The sequence below is a fragment of the Macaca nemestrina genome, chromosome 1, assembly GCF_043159975.1.
Source record: "Macaca nemestrina isolate mMacNem1 chromosome 1, mMacNem.hap1, whole genome shotgun sequence".
Lineage (NCBI taxonomy): Eukaryota > Metazoa > Chordata > Mammalia > Primates > Cercopithecidae > Macaca > Macaca nemestrina.
This window is the reverse complement of record NC_092125.1, coordinates 83546070-83559021: the sequence shown is the minus strand read 5'-3', so window position 1 is coordinate 83559021 and position 12952 is coordinate 83546070. Positions and strand designations below refer to the sequence as shown.

General features: G+C 34.9%; 1 protein-coding gene across 7 annotated transcripts in view; it reads right to left on the bottom strand.

The window, feature by feature from the left end:
* Positions 1-12952, bottom strand: part of LOC105478882 (dynein axonemal heavy chain 14) — a 524402-nt gene that overhangs the window by 66821 nt on the left and 444629 nt on the right. For all 7 annotated transcript variants that reach the window (XR_011614730.1, XM_071081203.1, XM_071081205.1 and 4 more), the window contains 4 exons: positions 7373-7513; positions 5466-5681; positions 1084-1314; positions 401-522 (listed from right to left, as the gene is read on the bottom strand). Coding sequence is in view for 6 of the 7 variants with exons in the window: in XM_071081203.1 (XP_070937304.1) it covers positions 401-522; positions 1084-1314; positions 5466-5681; positions 7373-7513 (710 nt within the window). In the remaining variant the exon portion in view is untranslated. The remainder of the gene's footprint in view (positions 1-400; positions 523-1083; positions 1315-5465; positions 5682-7372; positions 7514-12952) is intronic.

The window sequence follows — 12952 nt, the reverse complement described above, 5'->3', positions numbered from 1 at the left end:
TTGTGTGTGTGTGTGTGTGTGTGTGTTTTAAAAAGGCAGAAACTTTTGTCGCCCAAATAAAATGTTAGGCAAACAGAACAAACAGAGCTTCTCCAGATGAAGCAGAGCCAGGCTTCTCGCTTGCTCCTCTCTGCATAGCTTCTGAAGACTCCTCATAAAACCCACAGGTTTCATCATGCACAGTTTGAAAAGTGTTGGTTTGGAGTGACTTGATACAATTCGGTTATCTTTTCTGTATACTGATGAATACTTCTGCCAACACAAAAACAAAAAGAATATTCCAAAGACAATCTTACTTTTTCCTCCATGTAGAAGCTTAACAGGACTGAATACAAGGCATTCAATATTATTTATCTTAAAAAGCATACACATTTGACTCAATTTAGCTGTGGCACATTACCTAAAATTTGAATTGTATTCGATCTCAGCGTCACCAACCCTTATGAAATAGTGTCCTTTTTTCTGATAGATATCCTTTTTCAGAATTGCCTTTAAGCCTGGAGCTATTGTCTCAAGGATATTCTGAAAAACCCAATAGACAAAAATAAGAAAAATCATCTTAAAACAAATTGGTTGGAAAAAAAAAAAGCAGCATTAAAACATTTAAATGTTGAGTTAGAAAGAATGAATAAGACCTAGTATTTCATAGCACAACAGGGTGACTATAGTCAATAATAATTTAGTTGTACATTTAAAAATAACTAAGAGTATAATTGGATTGTTTGTAACAAAAGATAATGCTCAAGGGAATGGATACTCCATTCTGCATGATGTGATTACACATTCTATGCCTGTTTCAAAAACATCTCATATACCCCATAACTATATACACCTACTATGTACCCACAAAAATTAAAATTAAAAAATTTAAGTTTTATTAAATATCTGGACTCCAGTGAAAGACAGCTGTAAGAGAACTGAGCATCGAAAACTCACTCTCTGTCTCTAAGTATATATGTGTGTATGTCTGTTATTATTTTTTCCCTGACAGTTATGTGTCACTGAAAACTTTTAACCTTTATGCTCAGTGCATACAACATATGTATCAGCTGCAAGGGAAATTAGGCCATACTGCCCACTTACCTGCAGGAGGACACTCCCTCCTGTCTTCATAGCATTTTCAATTTTTTTGGTGTAATTGCTGTCTTCAATGGAGAGCTTCTGCAGCCTGGATCCTTCCATCTGACGGATCCAGTTGTGAGCTTGCCTATGTGGGTCAATCAGCAGTGGCCACTGCTGGCCATTCTTGATCAAGATGGCATTCTCTACTGAATACTGACCATGAGGTAGTCCCTGATTATGCCATCGGCTGATCTGCAACGAAATCATTAGTACTTTCACTATTTTGTAAATGTCTTCACATCTTTAGTATCCTACAGGGTACTAAAAGATCCTACAGAATCACTGCCTTTAGAAAAAGAAATACTGTTTAAAAATGCTATGGAAATGAACAGTTTAAAGAAACAGATATGAAATTTTTGGGAAGCTGAGTAATTATGCACTAAATTACATTTTTGTGTTCAACAATAAGGACATTATAATGCCCATCACAACAAAGATGCCATGGGGGACACAAAGGAAATAAGATACAGCACCTGCTTCTAAGGCTCTTAGACTCTAATGCATATATGAAATATGCAATAATACAGAAGTATACAAATATAATAACAGCTACTTTATTTTGCTCCTACCAACTGCCAACCACACATACATATATACTAGGTAGTGAAATTACTATAATAACCCTTATTTCTAAGATGGAGGAACTGAGGCTAAAAGACGTTAGATACTTGTCTAAGGTTATACTGTCAGAATAAGAAGCAGAGCTACCATTTGACTCAGAAGCTGACTTCAAGCCTGGTAAGCTTTGACTCTTTACATGGCCTCTCTTTTTCTGCCACTCCAATTTCATGGCAGTATCAGCAGGTTGGGAGAAAAAGGCCAAGAAGCCTATGGAGGTAAGAGTAGAAACAGGACACCAAGGAAACCCTCCAGCAAAAGGTAGCAGGGGTCTCCCCAGGAGGAGCCAAACATACTTTTTAGTTTGAGAACAGAGGAAAGTTTTTTCATTTATGCCTGTGAAGAACTGCATGCTCTCAAATTCTATGTAAAAGGAAATAGGACAGATGATGAAGAATCCTGAAAAATACAAGTATTGCTATTGATTGGAGTGTAGCTTGCATCTGAATACAGGCAAAGAAGACAGGAGTAAACATGATTGTGGTGAGAGAAACATGCCCTGAGCCCAATAGCAAAGAAGAGTTTCTATTTTCAAAAATGAATCATTCTCCAGACTTTTATGCTTTTCTTTATTAAACACGATAGTTTAGTTTTGCTTATTTTTGAACTGTAGATAAGTGAAATCTTCCATCTTTTTCTGTGTCTGGCTTTAATTCATGTTGTTGTGTTGCTTGAGGTCTCTCTACATATATACATATATATGTGTAGTCTTATACATATATGTATATGTGTGTATATATATGTATATATGTGTGTATATATATGGGATTACACTGAATCTATAGGTCAGTCTAGTAACTTTAGAATATTGAGTTTTCCAATTCATGAACTTGGTATAACTCTTCATTTATTTAAGTTTCTTAAAATGCATCTTAGTATTTTATAGTTTTCTTTCTATAAATTTTTCACATTTTTGAGATTCATTCTGATGTGCAAAAGATGTGTTTTAGATACCATTTTAGGTCATTGGTATCTAAAAACATTGTACACTACTGCTGCTGAAGAGAAACGCAATTTGACTTTGTTAATTTCAGAAAGTTTGCTAAATGTTTATTAATTCTCATGATATATCTATAGGTTCTCTTGGATTTTATAAATACATAATATATCACCTCCAAAAATTTATGTTTTTATTCAATGCTAATATCTTTTTTCCCCTTGCCTTACTTCACTGCCCAGACTCTCCAGTAAACACAAGTGGAGATAGTGAACATCCCTTTGTCATCTTCCCAATCTCAAAAGAAAATCTTTCACCAGTGTATCATTTTAAAGTTTCTGACTTCAATCTTGTTCTGCGGTTATCTTAGGAGTATATTTCCTAATTTCAAAAATATGGGGATTTTCAAAGTATCTTTTAATTATTGACTTTTAGCTTAACTGCACTTTGACCAGATGCCATATTCTGTAGGAGTTCAGTCCTCTGACATTTGGTCAAACTTGATTTGTGGCCTGTTATATGGTCAATTTGGCAGTTCTATATGTGTTTGCATATAATGTGTCAGCTGCAGGTATAGGCTACGGTGCTCTATTCCCATTCAGTCCATTTGCTGATCATGTTGTTCAAAGCTTCTCTATTCTTACCGATTTTGTGTGCTTGTTCTGAGTTACAGAAAGAAGGGTATTAAAATCCTTCACTATGGTTGTAGATTTGTCTATTTTTTTCCTATAGTTCTTTTAATATTTGCTTTATATTATTTGAGATCATGCTATTAGGTTAACAATTTAGAATTGTTCACATTTGCTTGGAGAATTAAACCAATTCCTATTGTAAAGTGAGCTTAAGTCTAGTAATCCTTTTATGCCTTAACATCTATTTTGTCCTTTTGTTTTTGTGATCTATGGTAAACACTCTCCCATTTCTGACTCTCAACTTTTCTTTATGTTTTAGATGTGTCTTTTATAAATAATGTAGGTTTTATTTTATAAATAATGTATGTTTTCTATTTTGTGCTTTGGTTTATACTGTTATATAGTCTTATAACTTTATATATGAGGATTGCTTGAGGTCTCTCTACATATATACATATATAGTCATATACATGTATGTATAAGTATGAATATATGTATGTATATATGTATGTATACATATAGGTATACGTATATATGTATGTACACACATAACATACATGCATGTACATATGTATATATGTGTATATATGTATATACATTATGTATGTACATATGTATATATGTGTATATACATATAAGTGTATATATACATGCAAGTATATGTGTGTATATATATAAGTATATATGTGTATATATAGTATATATGTATAGTCATAACTTTATGAGGATTTCTTGAGGTCTCTCTACATATGTAGTATACACATATGCTATATGTATACATATATATAAAATATATATACACACACACACATATATATGTAGAGAGAGAGAGACAGAGACTTGGCCTGTCTCCCATGCTGGAGTGCAATGGCATGATCATGCCTCACTGCAGCCTTGACCTCCTGGACTCAAGTGATCCTTCCACCTCAGCCTCCTAAGTAGTTAGGACTATAGGCATGTGCCACCATTGTGCACGTGCAATCATTGCAATGATTGTGATCTATCATTATAATTACTACTGCTATTCTCAAGCTGTGATTGTACAAAAGTTAATAATGGATAATATTGAAAAATAAACTGTTTCCTGAGAGGAAAATTAATCTTATTCTTGGGTTTGCTAATAGTGTCATATTTGCTAAGATAGATAAAATCCTTTGTGTAACAAAGCAAGACAATTGTTTTTTCTTTTAGAGACAGGGTCTTCTCTCAGTAGCCTAGGCTGGAATGCAAGGGCACCATCATAGCTCACTGCGGCCTTGATCTCTTGGGCTCATGTGATCCTCCCACCTCAGCCTTCCAAGTGGCTTAGGCTTAGGATGACAGGCATGTGGCACCATGCTCTGTAATTTTTTTTTTTTTAGACAGGGTCTTGCTACATTGCCCAGGTTGGCTATTTTTTTATTTTTTTGTAGAGACAGGCTGGTCTTGAATTCCTACACTCAAGAGTTCCTCCTATCTGGGCGTCCCAAAGTTCTGGCATAACAGGCATGAGCCACCGCACCTGGCCACAATCTTAGACTTGTTACTGGAACATTTAGTCCATTTACACCTAATGTAATAACTGTTATATTTGAGTTTAAATTGGTTATTAGCATTATGAAAATGTGAAGACAGAATTTGTTTCTAAGATTTTGTAGGTTGCATGGTCAATTTAAGGGAAATTATCAGTGGGGATCCAATCTAAAATTACTCTTGGAGGATTAACAAAAGCTAGGTGCATTTCTCTTTTATCCTTTAAACATCCGCATAGGATTTACATAAACAGACAATAAGTATCTAAGCTAATAAATGTAGTTCTACATTTTTGGCTGTGTCTAAGAACACTCCCTGTGGTTCAATAAGTTCAATTGTATTAAATGAAAGAGGTTTCAGAGAGAGAAATTGCCTATATTCACTGAGACAGGGTAATAGGATTACGGTGGGAAAAGAGATATTTTGTGACTTTTGCTCAGTATGAGAAACAGGAGAGATACAACTTATTGAGGCACTAGGGCTATAAATAAAAAAAAATTAAGACCTGAAACAAACTATTAACAAAATATTTTCATTTATCAAAATAATTCTGGGACAACATCCAAGCCCAAAACTACACATACAGCTAAAACCCAAATCAACAATAATAGCCACTTAACTGGATAATAGAAATATGTTATTACCTCATATTTTTGTGCCATAACTTTAATTAAAGAGAAGTTGGAAGACAAAGAAATGCCATTTTCAGTGCAGAAAGTCTCCCATTTATTCACAATCAACTGGCGAAATTCTGGTGTTAAAATTCCACTGTATACAATGCATGCTGCTGAAAGAAGTATGTCACCCAAAATTCCTTCTAATTTGTTATCTATTTGATTGATTGTTTCTTGCCATCGAGTCTAAATGTTAAAATAGAAATGAGTTATTCTATATAAAATATATTATCATAAGGTATTTTAAAATTAATCTCCAAGTTGGATCTATCATTGCAATTACTACTGCTGTTCTCAAGCTGTGGCTGTATCAAAGTTAACAATGGATAATATTGAAAAATAAACTGTTTCCTGAGGGAAAAATTAGTCTTATTCTTGAGTTTGCTAATAGTGTCATATTTGCTAAGATAGAAACACAGCCATTTAAAATCCTTTGTGTAATAAAACAGGACAATTTTTTTTTTCTTTTAGAGACAAGGTCTTCTCTTAGTAGCCTAGGCTGGACAGCCTTGATCTCTTGGGCTCATGTGATCCTCCTCCCACCTCAGCCTTCCAAGTGGCTTAGGATGACAGGCATGTGCCACCAGGCTCAGTTATTTATTTATTTATTTTTAGAGACAGGGTCTTGCTACATTGCCCAGGTTGGTCTTAAACTCTTGATCTCAAGCAATCCTCCAGCCTTGGCCTCCCAAAGAGCTGGGATTACAGACATGAGCCACCATGCCCAGCCAAAGCAGGACAGTTTATAAAGTATCAATTTATTATAATATACTATTAATAGTATTCAACAACAACAATAATAACAACAACAACCCATATTTACTGAATCTTTACTTATCTACCAGGCATTTTACTTTGAAAACTTCATTTGATACCACATTTGAAGTTGAGTTTAGAGAAGTTAAACTACTTGGTCAAGATCACTAAGCTTCTAAGGGGTGCAGCTGGGCTCTGAACCCATATTGTCTGGCTGTATATGGCTTCTTTGATCATGCATGTGCTTGACTGGTCGATAAATAAAGCATGTTAAGCAAGAGCCCTCTTTTCTGGTGCTCACCATCTGGGACATGCTGATGTTCCACTGCCTCTCAATCTATTCACTTGACTCTCAGGGACATCCAACTGCTTCTGAGAGCTATCACCTCCCTTTGATTGGTCTGTTTTCATAAAATCCTTCCTCTTGACCTTCTATGATATGTATTTATTTAAGAAATTAAACTAAATTAAAATTATCTTGAGAATTTTATAGCATCCATCCCTTAAGATAGCTGAGGTGTAACTAAACTGAGATTCTAGTTGGCTTACTAGAGATTCAACCATAGAGAAGCCAGATGAGCCAGAGGAGAAGTAAAAAGATGAGCTAAAAGGGTTCAGAAGGCTGACAGAACAAAAGAAAATTTTCTTTTTTGGCTGCTCTGCCGATGGAGTAACCATTCTTTGTTCCTTTACTTTCTTAATAAACCTACTTTCACTTAAAAAAAAAAAGAGAGAATTTTCTTTTTCTTTCCTAATGACATCTTCTCCTTTGTGGTTCCACCATGTTTTATATGTTCAGCTTGGGTTGTCCCAGTGCTAGAAAAGGAAAACTAATGACATTTTCATTGAAAGGTTTACTTTGGGCCTCATCAGACAAAAGTGTGCTGATGTCTTCAGATCAGGAAATAATGTCAGATACTTGTAGTCTGTTACTTCTGTTTTGAGACGACTCAAACAGGATTTCTTTATGTGAATAGGATGTCTACTGATCCCAATGAGAAACTGGATAGTAAGATAGCTTTAGAAGGTATATGATACAGCCTGCAGTGAAAATAACATCTTGGGGGTTGTTGGGCCCAATAGAAATTATGGAGGAGATATAAGACCAAAGAAAGTCCTGCCTTCTCATCTTCCAGGACAGTTAGTAAGACTGACGCGCACTGAAAGCGCCTGCTGGCCATTTTTTTCCGATTTGCTAATAGTTGTTTTTCAGCAACGGTATCTTTGTAAGCTGCCTGTAAAAACAGCAAATGTTCTTCAACCTGAAAGATAATTAATTCATTATTGAGAAAAATATCTTACTCTCATTTTGCTTCAAGACTTTATCTGTCATTTATATAAATATAGTGTTACCATTTCATTTTCACATCGTGGAAAATCTTTCTGGAGGGATTATATTACCAATGAAAATGGACATTGTAGAAATGAAATGATTCATTGATATTGAAATTTGTATATTTTTAAATGCCATCTTGCTTCTTTAATAGGCTTTTTTTTTTTAAACAATCCTAGCATTTGTAGATTCATCAATCTCTGATTTATTTTTCGCGAATAAAATTTTATATCTTATTTAGATTCTTTTTCTAAGAAAATGGTTGAACTTTTTTTCACCTCAGATGTACTGAACAGACCAGGGGACCGAATGAATTTTTTAATTTAAGCTATATGATGAATCAACTGTTAAACCATCCTTACAGTGTTAGTGGAAAACATATTTTCATGAATAGCTGACAAAATAATTTTTTATTTTTATTTGTGGGTACATAGTATGTATATATATATTTAGGGGGTACATGAGATGTTTTGATACAGGCATGCAATGTGTAATCATCACATCATGGAAAAGGGGGTACCTATCCCCTTGAGCATTTATCCTTTGTGTTACAAACAATCCAATTATACTCTTTAAGTTATTTTAAGTGTACAATTAAATTATTATTGACTACAACCACCCTGTTGCTCTATCACATACTAGGTCTTATTCATTCTTTCTATTTTTCGTATCCATTAACCATCCTTACCTCCCTCATACCTTCCCAGCCTCTGGTAATCATCTTTCTGCCCTCTATCTCCATGAGTTCAATTGTTTTGATTTTTAGATCTCACAAGTAAGTGAGAACATGCCATGTTTGTCTTTCTGCGCCTGGCTTATTTCACTTGCATAATGACCTCCAGTTCCACCAATGTTGTTGCAAATGACAGGATCTCATTCTTTTTAATGGTTGAATAATACTCCATTGTGTATAAGCACAATATTTTCATTATCCATTCATCTGTTGATGGACACTTGGGTTACTTCCAAATTTTTACTACTGTGAACAGTGCTGCAACAAACATGGAAGTGGAAGTGCAGTTATCTCTTCAATATACTGAGTTCCTTTCTTTTGGGTATATACCTAGCAGCGGAATTGCTGGATCATATGGTAGCTCTATTTTTAGTTTTTTGAGGAACCTCCAAACTTCTCCATAGTGGTTGTCCTAATTTACGTTCCCACCAGCAGTGTATAAGGGTTCCCTTTTCTCCACATCCTTATCAGCATTTGGTTATTGCCTGTCTTTTGGATAAAAGCCATTTTAATTAGGGTGAGATGATATCTCATTGTAGTTTTTATTTGCATTTCTCTGATGATCAGTGATATGAGCACCTTTTTATATGCCTGTTTGCCATTGGTATGTCTTGAATCAACCCAAATGTCCATCAGTGACAGACTGGATTAAGAAAATGTGGCACATATACACCATGGAATACTATGCAGCCATAAAAAAGGATGAGTTTGTGTCCTTTGTAGGGACATGGATGCAGCTGGAAACCATCATTCTCAGCAAACTATCACAAGAACAGAAAACCAAACACCGCATGTTCTCACTCATAGGTGGGAACTGAACAATGAGATCACTTGGACTCGGGAAGGGGAACATCACACACCGGGGCCTATCACGGGGAGGGGGGAGGGGGGAGGGATTGCATTGGGAGTTATACCTGATGTAAATGATGAGTTGATGGGTGCTGATGAGTTGATGGGTGCAGCACACCAACATGGCACAAGTATACATATGTAACAAACCTGCACGTTATGCACATGTACCCTAGAACTTAAAGTATAATGGAAAAAAAAAAAAAAAAAGAGAAGTATCCATTCAAGCCTTTTACTCATTTTCAAATTGGATTATTTGATTTTTTTCTATAGAGATGTTTGAGCTCCTTATATATTCTGTTTTTTTATCCCTTGTCAGATGGGTAGTTTGCAAATAATTTCTCCTATTCTGTGGGCTGTCTCTTCACTTTGTTGAGTGTTTCCTTTACTGTGTAAAAGCTTTTTAACTCAATGTGATCCCATTAGCCCATGTTTGCTTTGGTTACCTGTGCTTGTGGGGTGTTACTCAAGAAATTTTTGCCCAGACCAATGTCCTGGAGATTTTCCCCGACGTTTTATCATAGAAGTTTCATAGTTTGAAGTATTAGAGTTAAATCTGTAATTCATTTTGATATAATTTTTGTGTATGGTGAGAGATAGGGGTCTAGTTTCATTCTTCTGGATATAGATATCCAGCACCATTTAGTGAAGAGATGGTCTTTTCCCCAAAATAATTTTAAATTATCACTTACCTTGATTACACCACTGCTCAAAAGCATCTGGTGAATTCTTATGGAAATAATGGATTAAGGATATAGTCCAGAGTTTTGGCTGTCAACCAATGCCTCCACAACCTGACCCCAACCTTCCTTCCCGATTTCATTTCCTTTATTACTCCTTTCCAATTATATTACTCTTTATCCAAATTGGTTTATTCCTTATCTCCCCAACATTCCTTAAGCTTCTTGTCTCTGGGATTTGGCTCACATCCTTTATACCTTGGCCCTTCCCTTAAAGGGGTATAAATCCTAGGCAAATATTCTGTAATATCCTGATCAGCTTCCAGCTGTCATGAAGTCTCAACCTTGTCAAATCTACACTGATGTTTGTTTATAACAGTTGTTTGAGAAGTAATTTTAAGTTTCCTGATACCATCTCTTGGATTGTGGTCTTACAGTCTTACCTTTATGTTGAGGGTTTAGCATGGAGACTTGAACATGGTATGTACAACACAATTATAAAGACAAAATTGTGCTTATTATGATTTGTAATTTCTCTTTAAGATGCTATCCTGGTGAAAATATATACCTAATTTATGTGTGTGTGTGTGTATTTTTATATATATATATATATACACACACACACACACACATATATATATATATGCTACTTTTGGCATGTTTAATGATTTAGAATTTATTTCTGGCTCACCCATAACAATTATGGGTTGTTTGCACTTTCATATGTTATGTTGTTTTTGTCTGCTTGCTCAATCACCCATTTCGATTCCTTTGAGAAAACTCCTCTCATGTTACTTACAACCCAATGAGTTATTTAAATATTAACGTATGGGGCCTATTGATTAACTTAAACATATGAAATGTTCTATTATATGATGAGCATTGCAGTCCCCAAAGGTAATGTTTTTGATGAATGCTCATGTGATTTAATAAGTTCTGGCATTGTTTTTTTCCCCAAAGTTCCTTAGATTTTCCCGAAATATTTTTTTAATATTAGGATCCAGGCAAACAAAAGACCTATTTTTAAGTGGAAGGAAGTATGTACCTGAGTGAGGAGAAAACTTCCATGAAGGGCTTAAAACTGATGGAGGTAACTACTAAGCTAAATTTAAAAATATTAAGTGTAAAAAATATACATTTTAAGTATATTGATTGGATTTTAATGAGTTCAAATACTAGAAACTTCTCATGAAGGCTGTGGTTGAGAGACGGAAAGTAATGTGGCTCTGGCTGGAATGTACAGTTTGTCTTTTTCTCCCTACCATTTAAAAATATTGTAATTAAAAACAAATGACAGTGTTATAAATACACATTCTCCACTGGCCTTTTGTTTCTGCTAAGAAATCTGCTCTTGTTCTCATGGAGGTTCCCTTACGTGTAACATGATGCTTTTGCTGTTTTCGGAATTTTCTCTTTGCCTTTGACTTTTGACAGTTTGACTATAATGTATCTCAGAGAGAAACTGTTTGGGCTAAATCTCTTTGGGGATTCACGAGCTTCCTGATCTGAATGTCTATATCTCTCTGAAGACTTGGGAAGTTTTCAGAAATTATTTTATTAAATAGGTTTCGATGCCGTTTCTCATCTCTTCTCTTGGAACTCCCAAAATCTGAATATTTTTTCCACTTGATAGTGCCCCATATGTGAGGAAGGCTTTTTTCGTTCTTTTAAATTATTTCTTCTTTCTCTTTTTTATCTGACTGGGTCATTTAAAAAGACCTGTCTTGAAGTCTAGAAATTCTTTCTTCTTTCTTTCTCTCTCTTTTTGTTTCCCCTAGAGATTTGTTCACTTGATGATCTTTTCAAAGAACCAACTTTTGGTTTCATTGATTTTTGCTATTTTTTTTTTCTATTCTCTATTTTGTTTATCTCTACTCTAATCTTTATTATTTCTTTTCTTCTGCTAGCTTTGGGTTTGGTTCGTTCTTCTTTGTTTAGTTCCTTCCGGTGTGAAGTTAGGTTACTGATTTTATATTTTTCTTTTTAAATGCAGGCATTTACAACTATAAATTTCTCTCTGAGCATTTCTTTTGCTGTATCCCATTTGTTTTGGTTGTTGCATTTGATTTGTCTCCAAGTATTTTCTAATTTCCCTTGTGATTTCTTCTGTGAGTCACTGGTTGTTTAAAAATGAGTTAGTCAACTACTTGTAAATTTTCCATTTTTCCTCTGTTACTAATTTCAACCTTCATGTTATGATTGCCAGACAAGGTGCTTTTGTGGCATATGTCTTTTAAAATCTATTGAGACTTATTTTGTGGCCTAACATATGGTCTACCCTGGAGAATATCTCAGGTGCAATCGAGAAGAATGTGTATTCTGTTGTTGTTGGGTGGAGTATTCTGAAAATGTCTGTTAGGTCTAGTTGGTTTACTGAGTTGTTCAGGTTCTTTGTTTCCTTGTCTTCATTCTGGTTGTTCTATCTATGATTTCTTTTATAATCCATGCTTTTTGGATTGTTTAAGCTTTCAAGTTTTTTTTTTTTTTTTTTAATGGACTCTCAGTGACTAAAAATGTCCCAGAAAACAGGGCAGATCATTCAGGTTTTTAAATCTATTTACATAGAGTTTCTAGTAATTGTTGCAAAAAAGGAACAAATACTTTCATTAAACTAAAAATTATTTCTTCTTGAATGCTCTTTTTTCCAAATTGTATAATGTTTAAATATATTATTCTTAAAGTTTTGAAGAAAAATTTTTTTCCTTTCTTGGGTTTCTTCCATTCTGAGACAGAAATAGGGCTGATATTCAGTGGTATAAACTACACAGGCACCAACAACTGCGAAAATGTTGACATATTTCTGTAGTGATTGCTAACGGGTCCTGCTCCATATCCCAGGGAGCACCTCTATGGCCACACATTGCCTATCCTGGCCCCATACCTTCTCTTCAAACTCAGCTGTAGGCTCCAAGACTCTGCTTCTACCTGCACGACAAATGTCAATTCTGATCAGTTGGTGCCTATGCCACACTGGTTGCTAAATATTTTGGATATCACTTCTGGATATAAATATTTTAAAATGTAGCCGTTTAAAAGGCCAATAAGTGCATGGGCTTTAGAGTTAGAGAGACCTAGGTTAGAACATGGGCACCATCACTTATTAGCT